A 27,286-nucleotide genomic window follows, 5' to 3' on the forward strand; every position below is an offset into this window, starting at 1 on the left:
TTTTCAAAGGGAAATATTGAATGATGAAAAGTTGTAAATGAAAGGGGCTACACACCATAAAAAAAGATTAAAGCTGGTTTGACCTCTAAGGGTCACATGGTCTGAGAGATATAAAATCTTGGAATTGTTAGGCCGATTGAAATTAGAATGTTGAATACGTTTTCATTGTAATAAATGCAAGCTTATCTTGGACATAATTGTTGCTGTCAATTGTAGTTAAGATGCTGATGGAAAAATAAAATGAATGCTGGACGTCTCAGCGATGACAGGAAAGCTATTGTCTCTTATTTGCATTAAAAAAAAAGCACCTCAGAAACGTAAATCAGTATGTTTTGTGAACGCCGCCACATTCCTGAGTGGAGTGTGGCGGGACCTTAGTGCACCAGTCATTATATCTCGAGCCGAACTAGAGGCCTTTACTGGGGGGTAGATTGGGAGACTCAGAGAAATGTTAAACCTCCATCTCAACTCCATATCTACTGAACTAATGTTGGCAACAAAGTGAAAGTAAAGTCAGTGTTGTACAGCAGGTGCACAGTAGACTATTTAGATATGATTGGTAATCAATAACAATACCTTAGGGTCCCTTTTCTTCGCCCTTCTGTAGCCTCTTCTACATACTGCACCTCATCACCCTCTCATAAAACCAAATTATATAATATAAACTAATCTAAGATCTACTTAGTGATGTTTGATTGTCTCTGATGCTAAATGTCCTTTTGTTACGTCTGGCTACATGATATAGGATTTCATTGATATCATTATTGAAATAACTATCGATCAGCATTGAATACCGATATGTATACCTGCTATTAGTAGATTAAAATATTACACTTTACCACTTTAAAATGTGGATTTGTCTAAACATGTAGAATAGGCTGTCGCATAAATAAATATACATTAGAATAGATTATATAGCTTTAAGTAATGGAATTATTTGTTTATTAATACAGCCTAGACCTAAATATAAACATTTGACTGATGGATCATACATAAGCCGTGGCCTACAGGAGAAGAACATTTAGAAGGTGCACTGTGTAGGATTTAGTGGTGAGGTTGCAGATTGCAACCAACTGAATTCCCTCTTCTCACCTCTTTAAATAACGCAGGAGAAGCTATGGTGGCCTGTACTGTTCCAAATGGTCTATGACAGCATCGAATAGCCAAGTGTCTATTGATGATATTCCTTAATAAATGCATAGTTTATTGAGTCTGTAAACCTACGGGTCATGGCGATTGGACAGGTTTTTCACAGGCTTGGGAAAGCCACGGATACCAGATTTCTTCATTATTTTGATCAGAGCATTTGATTTATTGATTGCTGTCGGTATGTAAAGAGAATTTCAACAAATATGACAAAAAATATGATTCTAACTAATATTAGTGTTCTCATTCTTTGTGACATGATGGCATAAAATTGCAATGAAAACATGAACCAACATGTTGAACACCCTATGAAAGCCAAAGCCCGCTCTCTAATGCATCATTCAGCCTCAGGAGGTCTGCCTTGTCTGATAAAGGACCAATGGCAAAGCTTCAGGACCAATTCAGGATAACACAAACCTAAAATATTGAAGTAAAGAACATTCTTAACATATTGATTATTGTAATGAAGAATCAACACACAAAACATTTAATTGCCATTGTCCTTTATGAATGAAACAATAGTAAATACTATAAATCCCGTCTGACCAATAAAAAGTTTGTTTAATAAAGTGATCACTACAAAATAATGCCTATTTTTTCTTTCGGCCTTCGACCAATTCTCCCTTACAGCAATGCCCTGCATTACAGAACAATATTAAAAATCACATGTAGTTACAACAAGCAGTAGACATTAAACCACTATTTTCAATATAAAACAAAATTATTAAACACGAAAGAGAAATCAAAATATTTGCCTTTTACAATATAAAATCATTAAAAAGGTAATAAAGCTTGAATCAAGACTAACTCTACCAGGTTGAGGTCATCCAGGAGCCTAGCCAACTACTCGGTTTATCATAGCTAAACGCTGTCTTTGCCAAAACCCAAAAGGTGCCCGTGGGACTCTGAAGGTCATCGTATGTTGTGACCTTGTTTTACATCTATTGACCTGGAAAGCAGTGAGGTGAGATAGGTGGGGAATTTACCCATAGCAGGTGGGCAGTTTACCCATAACAGCTTAATAAACATAGATTCCAGTGATAGTCGCTTCACTATATAAAACACACTATGCATACACTTTCTCTCTGAATGCGTAGTTGTAGTAAACAACATGGGTCAATGGTACTGCTGTGAAGTAGGACCATTGATACGGAGGACCTGTTCCAATATCTCCTAAATGACGTTGCACTCGTAGTTCAATTGTTCCAGTTCACAAGGCCTGCCACTCTGTTTTGGAGCTCTGTCAGACTGTTGAGTTGTCAAGAGACAGAAATATAATACATATTGTGTGCCATTTTAATAAGATGCATTTATTTTATTATCTTATATGTAGACGAGAAGGAGAGAGAGACTGACCTTGCCTTGTTCTGTTCACACTCCTCAGAAATGCTGTCTTTCTCCACCTCCAAGTGCTCCACCTAATGGCGAATCACATGGTGTTTGATGTTCCAACAACTAACAAGATGTGTTGATTTTATTTGTATAAAACTCCATCTTGGTTGCTGCCTCAAAGGTTTTCACAGTTGACAGTCAACATTTCTACTCAAAACACATTTCATTGCAGCATTCATTTCCTACCCTCAAGTATTTTATCGTCAGGTACACTGATAAACTGAGGACTAAGCTGGGCACTGAAAAGCTGAAGTAAAGACGAAACACCAGCAACCTACCTAAACTCAAAAGGCATACCTTTAAGTTCAGCACATCTATATGTGCCATCAGGTCCTGGTTTTCATGCGTTAGGCTCCTATTGGCCTCCAGCAACTGCTCCCTTTCTCTGCTTAGCTCAACGTTCTCGCGAGTTGGGTCAGTTGAGCTTCTCAGTACCCTGCCCGTTTCTGACTCTCCTCCGTCACAATTACACCTTGATCTCTTCGTACCTTGAGGAGGGTTTTGTCAGAGAGAATTCACCTGTTATTACCAATGACTGCTGCTAGTGGACACACTGCATGCTAGAGAAATATTGTACCAGTTGTTAGTCATAATCAAAACAAAGAACATAAGGTGAAGAAAACAGCAGGTAAAAATAAAGTATGTAGCACCCAGATAATACAAAACACATTTTACCAGAAGGGCCCCCTCCTGAGGTCTGTGGTAGGTTCGGGGTAGAGGTCGTGTTGTCATGATCAAAAGAAAGTTTCAGTACTTATCATAGCAATTATCATAGCAGCACAGTCACACGTAATACAATTCCATATGTAAATCAATGAATGAATTATCTTTCGTTTTTGTGTAAATGTCAGGCAGATTGGCTACCTTAAAGGTCCCATGGCATGCTACTTTATAGATGCTTAAGTGGGCTCTTAATACAGTATTTGAAGTCGTTCAAGAAATTCAGCCTTGGTGCAGAATTACAGCCACTACGAGCCAGTCCCATAATGAGCTTTCCACAAACGTGCCGTTTTTTAGAGGCGGATCAAGGTGGAGTGAGGGTGGGTGGCCCTGAGCAGCTTGCGGCCACGGTACCATGCGCTACAGCGGTGCTCCGGCGGGAGACAATCGTGGGCAACAATCCCTTTCTCATCCAAGTCGTGGTTCATGTACTTAAGGGAATCAAAGCCAAAGTTCCTTTCCCCTAATTCCTTCCTAACCATGGCTGAGATTACCCCCACTACGAGTCTCGTTGTGTAAATACCAGAGATGTCAGAGAACCTGACGTGTTATGCGCCATAACTCCAACAACAGAACGGTTATCCAAATAACAAAGAAGTGTACAACACTCACAGAGAGTGTTCACACACACACACACACACACACACACACACACACACACACACACACACACACACACACACACACACACACACACACACACACACACACACACACACACACACACACGCGCGCGCGCGCGCGCGCGTGGCGCTCGCACGGTCGTAGCTCATTGGGCAAAGCAGAGAGGGGAGGTAACATGTCCCTGTATGACGATAAACGGGGAAAAATTCCAAATCAGCGCGTCTGAGCTTTGTTTTTTCAAAAGCAGAGCAGGATAGCTAGTGCTCGTTTTACACCTAACGCCATTTCTAGCTACTGGGGGACCATAGGCAGGCTAGGGGAACACGTATTACTGTTAGAAAACCTCATAAAGTGACATTTTCATGCCATGGGTCCTTTAACTTATTCATCATGCAGAGCTTTTATGACATTAGCATGTAATAAACAACCTAAATCTTTATTATTCTGATAATGATAAAAAATAGAGCTACACATTTTAATTCATATTTGATGTATTTCAATTTATAGTACATACAATATAATGATAGATATTTTTTCTTTACCTCTTGTAATTGATCATCTTCATCAGGCCTCTCGTCGCTGTCAACATAAACAATTGTCAGAAATGCCAAGCTCAGTCAATGACCAGTTTTCTGTATGTCCCTATAAGACTACATACAGGTGTCCTGTAGCGTACTATTCTGAAGGGAGGCAGTGCTGATAACTTTGGATTTTGACTGGAAAAGTCAAGTTTTTCAAGTGTTCAAGTTTCACTTGACAAAACCACAAGTATCACAGTATGTGGCTGCAGTGATTGAGTACAGTTCAATCAGTTAACATGAGATACATTTATCTGTAGCCTTTAAAGATGATACAGGTAACTTGGACTGTATGATGATACCTAAAGTACTCAAACCCCTGTGATTGTGGACTCACTCTGTTTCCTTCCTCTTTTTTCCACTGTAATCTTTTAACTTCGATGCCACATTTTGGATAGTGTTCCTGTAAAACAAAAAAATATTGACGAAAAATTTCAGCAATTCACCCATCAATGTGGGCACCGCCCACATTACCCATGGCACCGTGTATATAACGTGGCGCACAGTAGTGTTCGTCCTCTTTTCTCCAAGCAGTCTCTTGAACCATCTACCAACACTTCTACTTCAACTATCTATGATAAAGAAATGCAGCATGGGCGTGACGGAGTCCACAGAGGTACGGCCCCTTCGCAGCCTCTGCACCTCCTGCCCGGACGCTTCCACCTGGCCGGACCTCATCTCTCGCGGTATTCCCCGCTTAGAACTGCTCAGGTGGACATTTCTCGCGTTCAGAGAGAACCCCCACTGCAGCTTGGGGTTCTTCCTCAGCTATGAGGATCGTCCCCTGTTTGGGGTAGATTAGACGGCGTGCAACACCTTGGCAGCGGGCTCTCTTGTGTGCGTTCCCGCCACTTCAACTGATCCACTTTTGTTTGGGAGCAGATCAGATAGGATAGGCATTCAGGTGGCCCCGGAGAGCCGTTCAGCTCTGTGGTTATGGCTGGCACTTTCAGACAAGCGTACGGGATGGGACAGTGCACCAGTCGGGATGGCTTTTGGTTTACTTCTGAGAGGTTGATCTATCAGGGCAGAGGCCGCCAGCTCCTCCTTGTCGTGGTTCATGTACTTCAGGGAGTCAAAGCCAAAGTTCCTTTCCCCCCAAATTCCTTCTCAACAATGGCTGAGTTTACCCCCACTGTGAGTCATTGAGTCTCGTTGTGGAAATACCAGAGACGTAAAAAAAAGAACCTGACGTGTTATGCGCCATAACACCAACAGCAGAAAAGTTATCCAAATAACAATGAAGTGTACAACAGTCGTAGCTCATTGTCTCATTGGCGGGCAAAATTCTCTGGGCGGGCAAAGCAGAGAAGGGGAGGTAACATTTCCCCATATGACGACATATGGGGATAATTACAAATCGGCGCGTCTGAGCTTCGATTTTTCAAAGGCAGAGCAGGATACCTAGGGTTCGTTTTACACCTAACGCCATTTCTAGCTACTGGGGGACCATAGTCAGGCTAGGGGAACTCATATTAATGTTAGAAAACCTCATAAAGTGAAATATTCATGCCATGGGATCTTTAAAGGCCATGTCATTCGGAGAAGTGACACGGTCCGTTCGAGTAGCAAAATCGGTATAAGGCTTAATCCGATCTAGCTTTCCCATGTAAACGCACTGAGTGAGTGAATTGTTACATTTCCCTGGGAGACCTTTCATTTTCTTTAACAGATTTCATCTACAAAGTGACCATCTGATAAACAAGCAGGCAGCGAATATAAGGCGGGGCTGATAACTTACTAACCACCACCTAAACACAGTATGATAGCTTTGATCCCCATTACAGAAGAGGCCTTACCTGTAAGTGTCGGTGTTGTCAAAGTCCTGTTTGTTGTGAGTTGGTTTCAGATGATTACACTCAATCACACCAATGACTCCGACGCTTCTCTTGTTTTTAGTCTGTAGGAGCACATACACCCAAGTTGAAGTATAAGAACTAATAAAAAGGCAGTGAATACAATTTTGCACACAAGCACACACTCACTTTTAGCTGACAGCCAACACGATGATACGCCTTGATGAGTCGGTTATTGTAGTACATCATGAGGCCATAATGCTCCTTGCTCGTCTTGTTGTACCCAAAAGTGATGGGGATTTTTTGTTCCTAGTACGGGACTTAAGGAACAATCTGGACCAGAAGAACTGATGTAGATTCTCCACAGAATTAAAAACATTTCATGCATTAATAAACCAAACACACACACAAACACCCCAATATGGGGGCTCTGATTTCCCTCACTCCGACCATAACACATAACCAACAAACAACCTATAAACACTAGCTCCTTGCCTTCCCTTAACAAAGAGGAGCCTGCTATAAACTGGAGTTGGATCCCAGCAGGCGCTACAACGTGTAGCAGCTGCCCCTGGATTAAATGCAGAGAATGTACTCATTAGTTATTTCTTCTGCAAGGAAAAGCTTGAAAGTTTCTGTCTCTGGTAGAAAAGGATACCACAACTCTGGGTTTGTAGCTGTACGTTCTGTCGATATATTCAAGGCTCTCGTAGATGGGATGATTTTCCACCTTCTGTCCTTGAATGTTGATCTGCATAGTTGGCCTCAAGTAGAGGATGCTGCAGTATGCCTACGTTTAGTATAGATAAACAAACAACTAAATACAACCTCAGAGACACACACGAATAAAGAAAAGAAAATAACTAAGAACATGAATCACATCTCACTGTGTCATAATAATTATATTTATAAACATATACATATATATAAATACATTTGATTTATTTGGTCTTTGCAAAGTGCTTAAGTATATAACATTTGACAGGTTTTCTTATGAATCCCCATGTCTGAAATGTTCAAAATGATAACATTAACAATATGGTTTTAGAAATACAGTCATCTTAATATCTTCATTAATTTATGCTGCATCATGAAGGTCTGATCCCTTTCTCTGCATTCAGTATGTGGGTCTTCCCCAAGAGCTACAGGGTGTTCATGTGTACCATGCGGTCAGCTGAGGTCGATACTACTTACACGCAAGGAGGTGTTACTCTCAGGGACAGAAGTGTCTGAAGCGTCTGAAGTGTCTGAGTCATCACCGGGAATGCGGATATCATTCTCTGTGGTGAAATCCAACTCCATATTCCCTTCAGATGTCCTATAATGAATGTAAAGACATAAAGAAAGCAAATATTTGTACTTGCTTTGTATTACAGGACTCAAGAGGTATAATTTTGACGCAAACATTCAAAAACATTATTTTGTGTCCGTCCCGACCCTAGACTGTTAAATGTCCTAACACGCCGTGTTCTGTGGGCTTAAAGCGTTAATGTCAATCTTTCCTTGATAAGTCTAGTAACCATGGGGATGAACCCAGACCTGCGGAGGTTCCAGATGATGATCTTGGTCCCGGTGGGGCCCTCTATAGCTTGGAGCTCAGTGAGCAGCTCTTCTTCAGTGTTGAAGGGTGAGTGGTCCAGTATGTCTCTCAGACTGGCCCGGTTCTGCCACATCTCACTCCCACTGAGTAGTCACTCGGGTCAAGGAAGTTCTTAGTAGGCTTGGCAGATGTAACCGATATTCTCCTCACCTTGGACTGAGCAGAACTCTTTAACATCGGTGTTATAGCACGGAAAACCAGATCCATGATAAACAATATTATTACATTATGAACCATATCTCATGTTGGAAAGCCAGTGCAAGGTTAGGTCTAGCTACTTCTCGAGCTTGGTCTAAACTCTGGCACAAGGATATTATAAATGGATCATATGGAATTAATAACAATTATAATCCAATAAAAAAAAAGAAATCCTCTAAAAAGGCCCTTGCCAAGGAACCAGATATGGCTTGATTAACATATCCAGAGTAATAACAGTGATTAAACCACACAACAGCAATGACCAGGAACACAGTGTGGACTTTAGGGGCTCTAAAGGATATACTTATTTGCTTTTTTTTTATTAAAGCTGATGATAGGCACAGCGATGTGCTTGGCTCCGATCTTCTCCAGGTAAGTCTGTGACAGCATGCCAACACACAGGTCATTCTTTGATTTGGATAAAACGATGACATCCTGGCCAAGACACATTGAGCCAGACTTGAAACCGTTGCCATACATTCCAATGGGAAGTTTGCCGTTCAGAGCTATTTTGTTGCTAAATCCGAAGCTATAAGGGAAAAGGAAATATATGTTATATACAATTCACAGCACGGTAATGAACTAGCTGAATTCCCTGATGTTGTGATATCCGAAATAATTATCGATATTGTAAATAATAAACTATCACCTGAGCATCCGCTGCATAGTTTTACGGTCAAGTCCATTTCCGTCGTCCCTGAAGGTGAGACACTCCATGTCTCTGATCTTGGTCTTATCGATCCATATCTGTTTGGCATTGACATCAGGGTCGTATGCGTTGTCTATGGGGAGGATTAAGGAAAATACAACGAAAACCTCTTCAATTAAAGTCTATACATATACTAACAAAAGGTCTGCTATTTTAAGTGTAAAACATTTGAAAAAAAAAAATCTCTTCATTTGTGAATGTGTATGGTAAAACATTTGGCCTTTTGTCAGATCTGTCAAGTGAAATTCCAGTTCCAGAAAACTTAAAACACACTTTCGGGCCGCAACAAGAAATTTTAGTGGAACTCAACGTTAATCAACATGCCAACCAAGTATATTCACATTTCTACTCATTTTCACTGTATTACTAAAAAATATTTTGATAATAGATGCAGGAATTACAATGTACTGTTTCAAATTCAGGTTCACATTTGATTGTGATTCTCATCTATCCCAACGGTTTCCAGTTGTGAGTTCTCATGCGTTCGACAAGCACGGAAGTGACAGTTTCACGGGAGTGCGCCCACTTGTCGTGCCACTTGACAGGACGCTGAGCCTCCCCTCTGCCCGATCGCCTCTCCATTGAGAATGCATTATCAGGCACGACAAATGCCTCCCGTGTGCTGATGCTGCGTTGTCTCTGCGAACCGACTCTGATCTCGGATCTGACGCCACGCCCACACTTCAAGTGTTTTATTATTTCGTCGTTGGAGGAAAACATGGACGCCACCCGGAAAGCTGTTGTCGCGGTAGCATTGGCAGAGGACCAGGCGCTCCAAAATATGTAGGCTATAGGCCATAGGCAGAGATACGGACGCAGTAAGGTATTGCAGTAATACGAGTGATTGGAATTGCCATTTAAACCACCAATGTGGTCCAAGCACAAGGAAAACACTTCATGCTTCAAGTCACAATGGGCGAAGCCATCTTGAATTCTGTCTCGGAATTTTGCTCGGCCACCACTGAGTTCAACCGAGATGGCGAGATCGCAGTCCGAGGATAAGGGGCGTGTTTGTGTGTGTCACTAGGCAACGTCCTCGGACCTCCGAGACGGATGGATAATAAAACGCAGCATAAGCCCTTTATGGTGCCCTTTATGGTCGGACGCCTGAACAGTGCGGGTGGGACGCGGATTTTGCGATTGCGAGCGATTAATCAGAAGCGGAGGAGTCAACTAAAACTGTCAAGAGTGAATAATGTGCTTTTTTTGCACAGAAGTCGAAAGCACCGAACCAAACACCACATAGTGTAAGGCCCCGTGCCCACTACCTCCGTCTGTTGACTGATCCCCATTGACTTTGAATGGGGACGGACGCGCAATGCATTGTGGATCCGTCCGTTCCGTTGGAGCCTTCTGCTCCGTCAAGAAGTGGAAAAATGTTCATCTTTTTCTGCAGCGACAGATCCGTCATCCAATCAGATCGCGTATGCAAATTTAAGCAGTGGGCATGTAGGGTCACGCTACATGGCCACTGCACCGTCAGTCAACGGACGTGGGAAGGCGTTGCTGACTGACGGGGGAGTAGTCTTTGCAGAGGCATCCGTTAGCCAATCAAATCGCTTCGCCGGGTTCTTCCCGCTTCTTCCTGCTTGTTGCGATGCAAGATGACCCGCTTTCCCGCTTTCCAGTATCGTCAGAGCCCGAGTCGCGTCACAGCGCTTAAATTTGCATCCGCGATCTGATTGGATGACGGATCCGTCGCTGCCGAAAAAGTTGAAAAATGTTCCATTTTCAACTTCTTGACGGAGCCGAAGGCTCCAACGGAACGGACGGATCCACAATGCATTGCGCGTCCGTCCCCATTCAAAGTCAATGGGGATCAGTCAACGGACGGAGGTAGTGGGCACGAGGCATAATTCCCCGGCATTCCATCTAATGTTTCTAATTTTCCATCGGGTGTGGGTCGGGCGTCGATAATGTAATATGCCATACTGTCGGAACACGGGTCGGATGCTGTTTGAAGTATTGCACACTAGCCGAAGGTCGGAAGAACGAGTATATAGTTGGCTTGCTCATTGTAAACGCACGTAGCAGGTGGTTGTGAAATCTTTCTCCTTCTCACAGACGTTTACGCGTGCTCGATAATCTCTAAGACCCTCCCCATCCACACATTAGCAGGCCATTCCTATCCTTCTTACATATTGTCCTGCTAAAGATTCCGGATTCCTTAACGCGCCCCTTCCACGTTTAATATCTGTGCGCAACCAGATGGAAAATTCAGTCGCACACTCAAGTTTTGGTCGCAGTCTGGAGCCCTTTAAACTGAAACTAATGTAGCCTTTGCTACCACATAAACCAAAACAGGAGGACTCACCTATGAGTTCAGCAATAGCACTGAAGGGCCCGCGGTGGCTGGTCGCATTGGTTTCGAGATAATTTGTGCAAAGCTGAAATGGGAACGTCCATTACTGATTACACAACACTGTGGTGATTGACACAAAAATGACCTCAAGGGAAGGGACATTCATCAGGATCAAATACATTACATCAATATTAATGTTTAACTCTGACATGCTATAACACATCTGTCTACAACTAAACGATCCCAACTCATATCCAAACCAACACGGCCAAACATGGTTAACCCTGATGAATCTACACTGATGGACCTCATTCTTACCAACCAACCCCAAACTACTGCCTCTGCTGTCTACTCTCTGGAAATCAGTGACCACTGCCCAATAGTCTGCGTCAGAAATACCAAACCATTACTAAAGTACATTAATAAAAAACAACTTTCTTATAGGATGTACAAAATTTGAGTTGAATGAATCTCCTCTATACCAGATCCGACTCTAAACCCCCGGTGTTCACGGGAGATGGCTCTAAATCCTCGCTGGAGCCTCGCAGGTATGAACCTCATTTCAGGAATGAGCTGCCAGGAAATTTGAAACTCCTACTACTCATTTTTTGAGGGACTTTGAAGTCTGGCTTTGTTTTAATACAGAGAAACTGAAAATTTATCAGTTTTATCGTGTATTCCGAAGATTGACGTTGGTTAGACCCCTCTTCGTCTTCGTCACATTGAAATTAGAATGTTGAATACGTTTTAATTGTAACAAATGCTAGCATATCTTTGACCTAATTGTTGTTGTAAATTGTAACTGAGATGTTGGAAAATAAAATAGAAGATGTAGCGCTCAGCGATGATAGGAAAGCTATGCACACTAAGTTGCATATAATCAAAATAGCTCAGAAATGGAAATGGGTCTCGACTGGGAAAACGTGAGTGATGGAACCAAAACAAACGTGATACGCCTGACCTTGGATTGGACTAAAGGACTAAAAAGCATCTGTCAAAAGATTATAATGTCTGTCGTTTGTGTTTATCATTAAAAATTAGAAGAAACAATTTTCTGCTCGGCAAAAACTTGAGTTCAAAAATACTCTCGAGAACTTTTGAGATCTTTCCGACGTCGCGAAAATGTTTACCCCATATTTTCCAGCGATGTGATCGCACCATATGCTATTCATGCTGTTGCATGTCGTTTCCACTAGATGGCAATGAAACCTCAAGTAAGGGTTAGGGTTAGGGAAAACAGAAACTGAAAACAGAAACTGGTATTGATCCGCAAAAGGGAGACGTAGTTTCTGTACTATTGATATAGGCTAATGGGATCGATCCGCGATCAGCGTGACACGGCCTACCAACCTATAACAAGGGTATTGACAATGGACGCGTTAGAAAGGTGAACATTGTACTCTGATGCTTTTAACAAGCTGAACTCAATATCAATAAAACGTGTTTATCGACCATACAAGACATTGGTGGCCATTGGAATAATGCAATGTATCCCGTAAAATTGTAATTATTTTCTGATGTGGTCATCGATGTATTTCGATCGTGGGATGTCGTTAAGATTAGTATTGGCATAATTCTACCAATCGATACAGATTATATGTTAACCTTACCGTACTCAGTGGGATCCCGCGGTCCGTCTTTGCAGCTGCCATGTTCCTGCGAAACAGAAACCAACTCTAGACTCTATAATAGCTCTAGGCTATAAATAATATATATATTTATTACACGGGTCTTTTCAACGTTCCGTTCACTTGCATGGGCACTTCACAACATCCTGCGGTCAATTATTTTTGTCGGTTCTACTGATTCGGTTCGCTGATCTGTCGGTTCTACTTGCTGCTGACTGAGCACAGTAGATCAATACGCTGCTTGTATCATTTTCTATCACATATACATTTCAAACATGAGGTCCGTTGTAAAAAATAAACCAAGGAGTGCATGTTTGATCGATCATTAAAGCTGACTTGATACGAATGTTACAACTACGTTGTTAAACTAGTTATCAGTTGCAACCTTGTGTGGTTGCTATAGAAACGCGTTACCTACAGCTGAGCTAACGTTATTCACCGTAGTTCTAAAGGGAACTACTTTTCGAGGGAGATTAACTTAAACAGAGCATACTGTAGCGACCAGCGTTCGCAACGGGTTCATTCACTTCCGGGTTCGTGCCGGGGATTCTGGGGGATTCCCGGCGCGCATGTTGTTGTGTTATTGGTGCTGTTATTGTTGTTGTTCTGGGTCCGTTACTAGTTGTTGGGGTTATTAATGATCAGTGGGGTTCATGGGTTGGGATTGTTAATGGGTTGGGATTGTTCATTGTTGTGTGTTGTTCTGTTGTTGTTGCCACCGCCACCGAGAATGACTTGTGTGTTAGTTAGGTGTGCTGTTCTATGTACGTGTGAATGAGGCAATAAAAGAGGGTGTTCTGTAGTCGAGCAGTGTATGAGGCACAGACCCCTAGTTGACCAAAAACCTGACTCCCTGGGTCCAGTTGCACCAGCAGAACGTAAGGTCCCACTTAGGCTACGTTGAACGTAAATCACCCAAACGTTCGACTTTACACTCTACTAAAAAAATAGCAGTTGCACCAAGCAGATAGTTTCAACGTAACACTAAGTTATAACTTATCTTTTACACCTCCCCTCTAGCTGGTGTAAGTTCCATACTAACGATAAAGAACCGTTAAAAGAAAAAAACGTAAAAAGATTTAAACACTAACGCAGGGTAAAGATGGCTATTCGTTTTGAGCAATGGGAAGAGGAGTTTCAATGCGATTTGCGCTGGGAACGGATTGTCCGTGACCGTATCGATCCATTTCTTTATTATGATGATGTTGAATTATATGCGCGATTTCGGTTTTGCCGGGCGGAATATTATATTTATTTATTTATTATAAAATCCGCCATCAAATAGCTTAACCTCACGCCTATACCGTCCAAGCAAAGAGAATAAATGACTGAAACTGTTTTGTTTGCCCTCTCATTTGGGTGCTAACGCGTCTTCACTCGGGTAAGGTGGAAACTTGCCGGTATTTCCTGTTTACATTGTTATCTGTCAATGATTGGCTTGAAATTATCTAAACGTCATTAAAAGCGACACTGGTACACTTTATGCACTACTAGTAACGTTACAACTTAAGTTATGGTGGTGCAACCAAAATTTAGAACACCTTTAGTTTGGCACTAGCTACGTCGAGCGTAGGGTTAAGGCAGACTTTACACCCGAACTTATGATCGGCTTTACGTTCTGCTGGTGCAACCGACTGCTGTTCTTCCTGTTCGGCGCTACATTGGTGTCAGAAGTGGGATCATGGAAAAAGGAACGTTTTCCGACATGACGCGTCCAAAGGAGGAAGACTCGGAGGAATGGCTTGGCGCGACGGCGGCGCAACACCGCCACCCAGTGGCCGTTGGCGGTGTCGCAGGATCGGCGGCGGTCGTTCGCCACCTGGTTTCCAGGCTGCCCAAGTTTTCTGGAGCAACGCCACTGGAACCGTACCTGGCGCACTTGAGGATCGCCGCGCGATACTACGGCTGGGGTATGGACGAGTCTGCCGCCCGGCTTGCCCTAGCTTTGGAGGGACCGGCGTTGCAAGTTCTGCTGGACCTGGCCCCAGCAGACCAGCTGGACCTCCAGGCCCTGACCCTGGCCTTGGAGAGGCGTTTCGGGCAGCGGCGGGTCGTGAGCCACAGCCGGGAGTTGCTGACCAGCCGCCTCCGCCGGGAGGGGGAACGTTTGGGGGCCTACGCAGCGGACGTACTGCTGTACGCCCAACGGGGCTACCCAGACTTCCCTGCTGCGGCCAGGGAGGAACTAGCACTTCAATCGTTCCTCCGAGGACTTGCCCCGCCGCGGCTGGGACGGCACGTCCGCCTCGCCGGGCCCCCGAACCTGGATGTGGCTCTTGAGCTGGCGGAACGGGCGGAGCAGGAGCTGTCCGACCTACAGCCGTCCGGTGCCCCCCGACCTCACGTCCGGCAGGCGGACTACGAGCGGGACGAGGACGAGGACGACGAGGAAGAGTGTTTCCAGGCCTGGACCTCGCCCCAGCGTCCCCGGCAGCGTCCACCACAGCGTCCACCATCCGACGACTGAGGTAGGTCCGGAGCTGACCGGCGCTGTTTCCGATGCGATGAGCCAGGCCATCTGGCCCGTGACTGCCCGGCACCGGCACCACGGGCTAGACCATCTCGTCCGGCGTAAAACGGCGGCGGAGCGGCCCAGTGAGGGGACCGCCGCTCCGGATTCCTGCCCCTCTCCACGGTCGGTGCGCTCTGGTTGGCGGCCCGGGCCGCGCCAGGGGCCTTTACCTCCGTTGCGGGATCGACGGCCGACCCTGCACGGCCCTGGTGGACACTGGGTCGACCATCTCCCTGGTGCGTCCGGGCGTTTTTCCGGGCACCACCGGCGCACTCTCGGGGGGGTGGACGGCGACCAGCGTCCGCCTGACGACCGTTACGGGACAAGAGACCGGAATGAGGGGAAGGAAGCGGCTGGCCGTCAGGGTGGGTGACCGGGAGGTGAGCATGAGTTTTGGCTCGCCGACATCCGGGACTCGTGCATCATCGGCCTGGATTTGCTGAACCGTTGGGGTGCCAGGATGGACATGGCTGGAGCAACCATCACCGTCGGCACGGAGACGGTGGCGCTCCAGTCCGGACGGGGGGAGCACGGGGGCTCTGGCCAGCGGAGTAGTCGCCGGGTTATGCCCCAGGAGCCTCTGCCTCTGCCCGGTCCCTGCATTCCCCGCGGCCCTGTATCTGCCGCCTTTCCTTCCCCTGAGACCGCCGAGGCCGTCAATGCGCTTTGGCTGCGCAGTGGAGCTGGCCTCGACGTACTGCAGAGTCTGCAGCTGAGGCTGTTACTCGAGGAGTACGGGGACATTTTTGTGGCACGGGATGAGGACTGCAGGCGGACAGGGCTGGTGCAGCATGCCATCGACACCGGCTCATCAAGATCCGTGAGATGGCTGTGGCAGTTCTGTGTCATGCCGTTCGGACTATGCAACGCGCCGGCGGCGTTAGAGCGGATGATGGAGAGGGTGCTGGCGAGCATCCCCCGAAGTCGTTGTGTCGTGTACCTGGACGATTTGTTGGTGCACGCCCGCGATTTTGGGGGAGCGCTGGCGAACCTGCGGGAGGTTCTTGGGGCCATCCGCCGGGCCGGGTTGCGGCTGAACCCTGCCAAGTGTTCCCTGCTGGCCAGGGAAACGCTGTTCTTGGGGCACGTGGTGAACGAGCATGGCATAGCCACTAACCCGGCCAAGGCAGCTGCAGTCCGGGACTGGCCGACCCCCACCAACGCCGGTGAACTGCAGAGTTTTCTGGGCCTGGCGGGGTACTACCGCCGGTTCGTCCAAGACTTTGCCACGGTCGCTAGCCCCCTCCACCGCTTAACCGAGGCATGCCGGACGTACGTCTGGGACGACGCCTGCCCCACGGCCTTCGCCCAACTCCAAGCGGTGCTCACCGAGGCCCCGGTCCTGGCGTACCCCGACGCTGGTCGCCCTTTCGTCCTCGACACCGACCCCCACGTTATGATGTAACGTGGGGGTCGGTGCGGTCCTCTCCCAGGGGGTGGGGGTGGGGGAACGTCCCATTGCCTACTTCAGCCGCACTCTCAGTCGGGCGGAGCGCAATTACTGCGTGACCCGACGGGAGCTGTTGGCTGTGGTCCTGGCCGTGCGGCATTTCAGGCCGTACCTACATGGGAAGCGTTTCCTGGTCCGCACCGACCATGCGTCCCTCACGTGGCTCCTCAGTTTTAAGAACCCTGAGGGCCAGGTGGCTCGATGGCTGGAGATTCTGCAGGAATACGACTTTGAGATCCAGCATCGGGCGGGGCGTATCCACAACAACGCAGACGCACTCTCCCGGCGGCCCTGTGCGGTCCTGGAGTGTCGCTACTGCCTGCGAAAGGAGGAGCGGGTCCACGAGTCTCCGATGGTGGCGGCTCTCCAGACCACCGAGGCTGACCAGACCATCGGTGAGGCGGAGGGGTGGCTCCTGCTGACGGCGAGTCAGTTGGAGCAGCAGCAGCAGGCCGACGAGACCCTGGCGTTGGTGAGGGACTGGCTGGAGGCGGGGCAGCGCCCCAGCTGGCCGGAGGTATCGGCACGAGGGCCTGAGGTGAAGGCCTACCACTCCCAGTGGGGATGCTTCCGGCTCCACAACGGGGTGGTCCACCGCAGTTGGCAGGACCCTAGGGGTAAGACAAACATTCTGCAGCTGTTGGTGCCCCTTGCGCTTCGTCCCCAGGTGCTGCAGCTGGTCCACGGCTCGGTGGGAGCGGGGCACTACGGGAACGCCAAGACCCTCGCCGTACCGCCCCCTCGCCCCGGTTGTTGCTGATGAGGGAACTCCTCGTGGTTCCCCTGCCGGCTCCCCTGTCCCTGCCGGCTCCCCGGATGGGGCCGTTGGCCCTGCGGCTGTCGCCCCTAGGGGGGCCCGGCTCGCGGAAGATATGCCCGTCCACGAGCCGGGCATATCAAACTGTTTATTTATTGCCCGGCCTCGGTGATTATTCCTTACATAATTCTTCATGGAAGAGTCGGAAGAAGGAGGAGTTCGCCCTTTCGGGGATTATTTTCTCGATAGTGTCCTGTTCGCCCTTTCGGGGATTATTTTCTCGATAATGACCGGCGTTCTATACATTATCCCATATTGCCTATCTGCCTATTGACATCAGGGTCGTATGCGTTGTCTACGGGGAGGATTGAGGAAAATACAACGTAAAACTATTAAATTCAAGTCTATACATGATGGCTGCTATATTGTAATCAATAAAAAAAAAATAAGTTATCTTCAATTATGAAGGTCCATGGTAAAAAAATTGGCTTTTTGTCACGTCAAGTAAATTTCAAGTTCCAGAAAACTTCAAGCACAACTGAAAACCAGATAGGCTACTGAAACTTATGTATGCTGCAACATAAACCTAAACAGGAGGTCTCACCATGAGTTCAGCAATAGCACTGAAGGGCCCGCGGTGGCTTGTAGAGTTGGTGTGGAGATACTGTATGAAGCTGAAATGGGGACGTCCATTACTGATTGCACAACACTGTGGTGATTCACACAAAAAGGACTTCAAGCGAAGGGACATTCAACGGGATCAAATTTATGACATCAATATTAATGTTTTACTCTGACAAGCTATAACACATCGGTCTACAATTAAATCGATCCCAACTCATATCCAAACCAACACGGCCAAACATGGTTAACCCTGATGAATCTACACTGATGGACCTAACCCTTACTAATGTTGCATATTCTCGAAGAAAGTTGTCCAATCCCGGGTTGCTTTAACTCACTTCATTTATTATAAAGTCGTCGGCATGTTTCGGCATGGTAAGTGAAGCTATACGGAGGGAATTCTAGGAATCGTGTAGAACACGTGTGAGAGATAATAACTCTGGCTACTTCCAGTCACGGGCAGAGGCCCGTGACTGTCCGCGGGGGTCGCTGAAAATCTCTCTGTCCCCTTCTGGTAGTGTGCACAGGTAAGGGACCGTCAAGTGGGCGTGGCCTAGTGGGCGTGGTGGCTTCGGCTTCTTCAGGTGATGCCTTCTGTGGTGGAGCCGCCTTCAATAAGGTCTTGCTCCTCTAGTGGCTATGTATAGTATTTACGGCTTATATGTTTGGCCCTGCTTCATTGGGTCTATGTGTGGGTAGCTTAGATTCTTAAAATACGTAACACTAACCAACCCCAAACTACTCTGCCTGTAGGCTACTGTCCTCTCTCTTGATATCAGTGACCACTGCCCAATAGTCTGTGTCAGAAATACCAAACTACTACTAAAGTACCTTAAAAAGAGAGAGTTGAATGAACCTCCTCTATACCAGATCCCGACTCCGCTTTAAAACCCTTGGTGTTGACGGGAGATGGCTCTAGCTCCTCGCTACAGAAACAAACTGTGGAGTACCTCACAGACTACTGGAATTCCAGGTGACAAGCAGACTTCCAGAAGGCAGATGCAGGATGTCTTTAGTAGTATGGTTAGGAAGGCTATATCTACTCTCTGGTGTCAGATTTTGGAAAACAGTGAAATCTTTGAAAATCAAATCCTCCACAGTGCTTCCACGTCTTAATGCAGCTGTTATTACGACATCACTTGTACATCATAAACTTGTCATTCACGACGGGTAAGATTCCACCGTCTTGGAAAACAGCCCAGATAGTTCCCCTGCTTAAGGGCGTGATCCCAATTATCTGAATAATAATTGGCCTTTATTAAACTATCCTGTTTATCAAAAATGAATTTAATCCTTGGTAGACTCGCTGACTACGTGCCTTAATCAAGGTTAATGTTCTCCGAACTCAAAAGTCTGGCTTCAGAACTAGACATACACAGTATTTTTATTTACCAGGATATTAAGCAACATTGTGCTGAACTCTTATGACTTTTCTAAAGCTTTTGACACAGTTGAGCGTAATAGTCTGTTAAGAAAGTGACCTGTTTTATTAGGAATGAGCTACCGTGAAATCTGAAACTTCTTATATGGTCTGAGAGCTATTGCATTTTACGATATTCAAAAAGGAATATAATTTTTTTTATGGAAATATGGAAAAACTTAAATTTGTGGATTTGAAAGAAAAATCATAGAAGAGATTAACATTGACAGACCAAAACTTCAGGATTAATTTATAGTATAGTTACATCGCAGTTACTGGATGAGGGGGACTTTGTTAAGTGGGTGTGGGTCGGCTTATCTCAGGAGGCAGAGCAGTTGTCTAGCAACCGAAAGGTTACTAATTCGATCCCCAGCTCCTCCTAGCTGAGTGTTAATGTGTCCTTGAGCAATAGTCTTAACCCTAATTGCTCCTGACGAGCTGGCTGTCGCCTTGCGTGGTTGAATCTGCCGGCGGTGTGTCAATGTGTGTATAAACCGATGTAAGTCGCTTTAGATAAAAGCGTCTGCCGTATGCCCTAATTGTTATTGGGTGTGCGTTCTATAATACATCCATGTTTTTGAGGCGTTGGTGTTTGAAGTAGTTTTTGGTTGTTGTAATAGAAATGCTAATGTTGTCATAAAATAAATGACCTTTACCCTTCGGTGCTGCCACTATGGCAGCTGAATCAAATGCACATCCACACCACAGAATGGTAAACTGTTTATTCGTTTCGGGTGTCGTTCTCCCTCCCACGCATTTCTCTTTGTCTGATGTTTGATCTTTAATCAAATTAGTGTTGTTGAATAGCATTCCGACCTAGCCTTGTTTGCAGTGTTTCCCCCAGCAATGTATGGTTAAGGCCTTAACAAGGGCCCCGCCTTGACTACCAATGTAGTCAAGGCAGAAAATGTGGGGGAAACACTGAGATCAGAATGTCTGGTGTTGAACAGCATATGACTTCACTAGTGCGCTTGTCCACCTAGATCTGTGCTGGATAGATGAGCAACGTTTACTTCAGTCCACTGGGTAGGTTGGTAGACTGCTCTATCCAGCAAAGATCTAGGTGGACACGCCCACTAGTGATGTCATATGGGGCAGGTTTTGGAAACGGCTTGTATGGCTAATCACACCACATCTGTTGGTATTATATATGTCCCCTTTAAATATTACACATTACCACTTTTAAATGTGTATCCGTCTAAAAAAATTAGGGTATGCTGTTGCATAAATAAATATAAATTACAATAGCTATATACGTAATAATGGCCTCCAGGAGAAGAATATTTTGAAGTTGGATTTAGTGGCATCTAGTGGTGAGGTTGCAGATTGCAACCAACTGAATTCCCTCTTCTAATCTCTCTTCTCTCATCGAGCAGCCAAGTGTCCTTTAATGACATTTCTTGATAGATGCATAGTTGATTGAGTCTGTAAAGCTACGGGTCATGGCGATTGGACGGTTTTATCACAGGCTTGGGAAAGCCACAAATACCGGATTTCTTCATTTTATCAGAGAATTTGATTTATTGATTGCTGTCGGGATGTAAAGAGAATTTTAACCAATATGACAAACTATCGTAAAATAAATGGCCTACCCTACCCTTACCATCAACTAATATTTGTGTTATCATTATTTGTGACATGATTGCATAAAATTTCAATGAAAACATGAACAACGATGTTGAACACCCTATGAAAGCTAAAGCCCGCTCTCATCGTTCAGCCTCGGGAGGTCTGCCTTGCCCGATAGAGGACCAAAGGTCAGGGAGGGCAGCTGGAGGGAGGCATGCTAGCTTAGAATGTCTCATTCAAGCTGCCATCCCTGACCTATTAGAACAAATGAATGATCCAACACACAATGTTACTTATAAAAGAAAAAGAACATACTCATCTTTATTCAACAATAATTTATAGGCTTCATCATTGCAAACTAAAGTTCCCACTCTGTAATGTCCAATAAAACGTGACCATTCTGTGGTCTTTTTGAAGGAGTTGGTTGAATCATTCATAACTGCTATTGAAATGTTATATATTGAATCTAAAATACTGTGTTATATCTAGAACAAACCAAAAGTAACATCACCATTTACATAAATATAACCGGAAAGTGTAATAAAACAAATGATGGTTGAATTTTTTTCACGTCTATTTGCTTCTGCTTAAGCTTGGGGGAATATCCAAACTTCGACTCATCCTTCTTCAGACTCTTCCATGATCTTGTGGCTCCACGGTGGTGGTTGCTTTCTCCTCCTCCAACTGCCTCACCTAATGAGGAATGTCAAGGAGTTGTATGTTCTGACAACTAACAATGTGTTGAGGTTATTTGTGTAAAACTCTCGAAGGGCTTCAAAGACCTTCCTGCAATCATTCTTCACCAAACATGTATACACAAGACACATTTCATTGCAACCAAATTATTTCCTAAACTCAAAAAAAGTATTTTACCAAGAGGTACACAGAGAAACTAAGGACTAAGCTGGCCACTAAAAAGCTTAAGAAAAGGGAAGCCACCAGCCTACATAATCAAACTAGCATACCTTTAAGTGCAGTTCTGCCTTCTCTCTGGCTGTCTGACAGTCTGCACACTGCTTCTTCAACTCTAGTTGTGCTTGGAGCTCCTTGACCTTCTCTTTGAAGGAGTCCCTCTCGTTGGACACAGACTGCAGGAGCTCCATGAACTGGTCTTGCTCTTCCTGGGCCTGGATGATGCTAATCATTCCCTCCTCCATAACCTTAGCTCCATCGTTAGCCGCTGTGCTGCTGTTCATCTCCTCCTCATCCTTCACTCGTGGTCCTTGCATCTGGGTGCTTTTGTCCCTCATCTCCCCCTCATCCTCCTCATCCTCATCCCATATCTGGATGCTTTTGTCCCTCATCTCCTCCTCATCCTCATCCCATATCTGGATGCTTTTGTCCCTCATCTCCTCTGCATCCCTCATCTGGGTACAGTAGTTTACTGTAGGTACATCCACGAAGGCCACGTAAGCGGAATCCATCGGGTCACTCTCCAACCTCACTCCAACCGGGTTGATGGTGGGCTCCGTCGGTGCAGGAGTACTGCTGCCCTCCAATAGGTCGTCGTCAATGTTTAAGTCCTTGTAAGAGACAGGGGTTGGTGGGGTCGTAGAGCTGCTCAGACTCATATCTGTGATCTTTCTCTTGAGACCATCCAGCTTCGGTCTTTTGGATTTGTTTTGTTGAGTCGTAGGCTGCAGCCTCTTCAGTCTGGAGTTCAACAAACAAAAATTAAGATTTTCCAAGACAATAAAGGGAAAAACATGTGGGGGTTAAAGGCAATCATACCTTGAGGGGGTTTTTGACAGCGAGATTACATCTGTTATTACCGGCTGACTGCTGCGAGTGGACACACCAGATGCTAGAGAAAAAATGATATGAAATATAGGGTAGGTAAAAATAAAGTATGTACAACCCAGATAATACAAAAACACATTTTACCTGAAGCGCCCTTTCCTGGTGTCCGTGGTGTGTTTGGGGTGGAGGTCTTGTTGTCATGATCAAAAGTTAGTTTTAGTACTATCGTAGGAATATTATTTACATGTGATATAATTCAATATGTAATTCACTACATGAGTTATATATTTATATCTGTAATCTGTAAAAGTCAGGCAGAACTATAAACGACTTCATGCACACCACGCACCGTATTTCTTCTGCGGGACTCGGCTTTGAGAAGAAGCTCCTGTTGCCTTTTCTCTTCCTGAAACTAGTGGACACATGATGAAAAAGACTTGATGAATAGAGACCATTTCTCAACAAACTTTTTTCAATCTACCTTCTTTTATGTGATAAACATTCATCATTATTATGATAACTAGAGATTCTGCGCACGCGTTACACTCGCTCAACCTTTAGTTGTAATTAAACCCATAGCTATAATGTGGAAACCCCGGTCGGTAATCTAACACATTTCTGAGCGCATAATATGATAATATTTTGCCTATAATATTACAACGCATAACATGTTGGTTCACCTATTACGTAATGAAGCCAGTTTAATCAATTTCTCTCTACGTTATGAAGTAAGCATAATTTTTTAAGGACACATGTCCTCTGCATTTTAGCCGCATTTGTATATCAGGAGATTCGACCCTGAGGGTGATTCTGATTAAGTTGATGTTGTCTGTGTTTAACTGAGAAAACAGGGAGCATAATCTTCAGCTAACTGTTAATAATAATAATAATAATAAAAAAATCTATATACGCGTGCAGCTGTGAACTCATGTATTGTAATTTATTGTATGATGTGTACTTTTAGGGTTATGATGAGACCTATCTTTTAGCGTTCACAACGAATGACTCTGAAAAGCAGTACCAATATTTAAATATGTTTTAACCATTCAGCAAACAAAAGGCAACAGGCTGATTATCATTCAGGTGGCCACTAGGGATGGGCAAAACGATTATTCTCCGGGAATCAGTTCTTTCAGTTCCGTTCACTGCACAATTTGTTCGTTTTATTTGTTTGTTCGATTCGTTCGTTAAGTCAGTTAGATTACGTCATTTGACAGAGAATCTCACAGGTGTCTGGACCCCCCCCCCCCCCCCGGGTCCATACCGTCCATACGCCAGCCGTAATTGAGCTGCGCTTAGCCGCACCAAATCGAACCGCACTGCGCAGTGGAAATGAGGGGGAATAATGTAGAAACGAAAAAAAAGTTTTCAATCGTGGTGTGCTCGAAAAATAAAAAATTCTGTAGCAATGGCCTATACGACGCAGTTCGACCATTTCCATGGTAGGTAAAAGTCAACACTTTATTAAAGCATGCAATTGTGTTGTAGAACAAAATTCAAAGAAAACGTTGCTTGCATGATATTGAAGCCAACAGCGGTCGTTAGTTAACTTGTGTGGCGGTGCCTTGTCATTTGTTTACCCATGTGCCATGGCAACGCGATTGCGACCTGCTGTAGTACTCTCATTGAGTGAATCTTTGAGAACGTTTTAGATTCAATCAATATAAGGTCACGGGGAGACAGAGCTCTGTTCGTTTGTATGTTTTATTTACGTGACCAAATGTTTTCACTATACCTAACTATAGTGAAATAAAGCACGGGCTTGTGAGGGGGAGAGAGAGAAGGGGGGCTGTGAGGGCAAGATTGCGGCTTGTACATTGACGTGAGAGTTTTTTTGTGACGGGTGACGCCACTGAGGCTATAGCAGGCTAACGATGCTCTTATCACCCTACGAGTACCCCTTGGCCCCGTTTCCCGAAAGCATCGTTAGCCTTAGTGGATCGTGAAATGCGTCATACGAGCATCGTGCAGTTTTCACAAGGACTTCCGGGGTAGGTCGTAGGATGCTTATGCCGCGTTTCCACTGCAGGGTGCGGAACGGATCGGATCGCAAAGGTGCGGTAGGGAGGGGGCGGTATAGCCCAGCTCAGTTCCGAGGTCGCGTTTCCACTGCCGACAGTACCCTTTGTGGTAGGCCGGATGTCGATCGCCGCGGCAGCTACGTAAACATCGTAAACAACGTCTTCCTCCCCAAGAATGCAGACAAACGTCTCCACCTCCTTGTTCGACCAAGCAAGCGTTTTACGCGACATGTTAATTGTAAAGAATAATACCTCAAGGCTACTGTTTGTTTGTTTTTATCCCCGCGTCACCCGGGAGCGATGATTCTGTCAACCAATTAACGGAGGGGGTGTGTAGCTAGAATTTCCCGGGACCCTTTCAGGCATCTCGTCTTGTTTTCAGTACCCCAACGGAGGAGTCCTGAAAACGAGGCCAAAACGGGTACGGCTAAGTCCGGGTCACGCCCACTTTTGGCGGTGGAAACGCGACCCGATCCGCACCTTTGCGATCCGATCCGTTCCGCACCCTGCAGTGGAAACGCTTCATTGGAGCATCGTTAGCCTACTATAGCCTCAGTGGGGTCAATCCGTGGTATTGGATGCATTTTAAAAAAACACATCCAATACCACGGAATGCCCAGCTGGCACAATTTCGCAATAGGCCTACCCCCAAAACAGTGGTTACCGCCGATATATTACTCATAGACTACTGTTAGATTTAAACAGCAAAGACAGAGACATGTTAGAAGTCAACAACAACATAATTTATTGCAGCAATTGAAATCCAAAAATACATGCGCAGCCGAAATGTACGATCAAACGCCACGTCACAAGGCAACCCTCCCATAATAAATCAAATGATTCCATTTCTCTTGTGTGTGAGGTCGCTTTCGAGCTGCACTTGCTGTCTCCCTCTGATTTTAATTCAACCATCGTGGTTAAAATGTCCTAATATTGATCAATGACAGAAGACATAGGCTACTGTCATAGAATCATGCTAACCCTAAAACATTCGGGAGTATGCAATAGGCTAATGCAAATTATTCTAAAGAGGTCTAGACTCCGTGTGCAGCCCCGCCTTCTCCAGTGATCCAAGAAAGCCTACGCCGTGACGAACGCCGTGACGAACGGGCGGGGGATTTGACCCAGTCGGTTTAACACAGAAAACTTGAGATAAGAAGGTAAAATCGCCGGGCGTGCAAAGCTGCGACCGAACCGGCTTGGCAGTGTAAAAATACATATAGCCTACATCAGGCCTATTCAAGAAGCAAGAGGTTGCATGCAAAAAATAAAGGAGAAACATAGTTGCATGCAAATCAGGTTTCTGTGTGTAGCCGGTGATACTAGCCAGTATCAGTACCCCACAATCAGGAACTGGCATCACTTATTCTGACAATGTTTGGCTCCACCGATACGTATGAGTCTAGCTTTTCTCATATGAATGCCATCAGAACAAGGGCACGTTGCCCGATGACCTATGAGAAGCTGCATGAGTGTCTCAGGATGAGCCAAACTAGGCAAACAAGGCAGTGCAATCTTTCTCACTGAGTCACTGGCTCAAAATGTCTCATATGTACAGTAGTTCTCTTTTGTGATGATTCAAACAACATTGTTGAATTCTAAATACATGTCCAAAATATGTGAGAACGAAATCTTTTATATTGATACGATTAAAACTGAAGAAGGAAGGAATGCGTCTGACAAGTTTATTCCATGTAGTAGTACTATATATATTAAGTTAACACTACTTTTAAGTACGATTTATTTGTAGCGATTCATTGACGTAGTTTTACTCTGTGTGGCCCATGAACCCCCAGTGGTTTTCCTTTTCGGCCCACTTGTTAAGGAGGTTGAATAGCCCTGGCCTACATCATCCTGCCATACATTATGGGCACGATTTAGACCAAGCTCTCCTAATCGGGTCCAAGCCCCCAGGAACCGTGCCTACTTCCGCAATCCACCAGTGCTCAGCGGCCAAGCCTGGTATTGCAGCTGTTTAAGCGGGCTGTGGGCGGGTCCCTCGATTCAAGGGGCCCAGAAGTAGATATCTCCGTTCACTCCAGTAAAATTGGGGAACAGGAATGTGTCTCCGCAAAAAAATACTGGATATCAATCAAAGGCTCATCTTTATGCCGTACTAAAAAAAATTAAGTTTTCTCTTTTCAAAACGCCACCTCAAGCGTTTTATGTTATTCTTTTTTGCTGGAGAAGGAGGGGTGGGCAGCTGAAAGGAGTCGTAGTGAAACAAATGTTGTTTCGGCCCGACATTCGAGAGGGCCTAGTGCACGGCTCCGTTGACTTCTCGTGTCCGAGGTTTTTCCTTTTACTTAACATGGATGACGTTAATGGTTTTAGGCACTGTGACTTTTAGGCACTGTGACTGCAGTGGAAACGCGCCATAATATGTCCATGATCGGGTCAGCAATAGCCGTGTGTCAATGCTAGCCTCTGCGTTTGAATGATAATGAATGGATGGAACGTTGCATTTTTAATGTCTACAAATATTCTAGACAAGAGAGTG

General features: G+C 45.3%; 2 protein-coding genes across 4 annotated transcripts in view; both read right to left on the minus strand.

Annotated features, from left to right (window-relative positions):
• Positions 1 to 27,286, minus strand: part of LOC115533112 (MORC family CW-type zinc finger protein 3) — a 267,109-nt gene that overhangs the window by 199,687 nt on the left and 40,136 nt on the right. The window contains exon 1 of one of the 2 annotated variants that reach the window (XM_030343377.1): positions 12,676 to 12,937. The exons of the other annotated variant lie outside the window; for it this stretch is intronic. Within the exon in view, the coding sequence (XP_030199237.1) occupies positions 12,676 to 12,717 (42 nt within the window). The 5' untranslated portion in view covers positions 12,718 to 12,937. Of the gene's footprint in view, positions 1 to 12,675; positions 12,938 to 27,286 lie in introns of those variants that run through there. 2 annotated transcript variants of the gene reach the window in all.
• The window catches only part of LOC115533109 (MORC family CW-type zinc finger protein 3), a 113,556-nt gene continuing 107,709 nt past the window's right edge, over positions 21,440 to 27,286 (minus strand). Inside the window, exons 14-18 of one of the 2 annotated variants that reach the window (XM_030343369.1) lie at positions 23,115 to 23,177; positions 22,910 to 22,955; positions 22,757 to 22,829; positions 21,991 to 22,678; positions 21,440 to 21,718 (exon numbers count right to left, since the gene is read on the minus strand). In XM_030343369.1, the coding sequence (XP_030199229.1) occupies positions 21,653 to 21,718; positions 21,991 to 22,678; positions 22,757 to 22,829; positions 22,910 to 22,955; positions 23,115 to 23,177 (936 nt within the window). In that variant the 3' untranslated portion in view covers positions 21,440 to 21,652. The remainder of the gene's footprint in view (positions 21,719 to 21,990; positions 22,679 to 22,756; positions 22,830 to 22,909; positions 22,956 to 23,114; positions 23,178 to 27,286) is intronic. The other variant, XM_030343370.1, reaches the window with a different exon arrangement.

This window comes from Gadus morhua, chromosome 20 (genome assembly GCF_902167405.1).
Source record: "Gadus morhua chromosome 20, gadMor3.0, whole genome shotgun sequence".
Lineage (NCBI taxonomy): Eukaryota > Metazoa > Chordata > Actinopteri > Gadiformes > Gadidae > Gadus > Gadus morhua.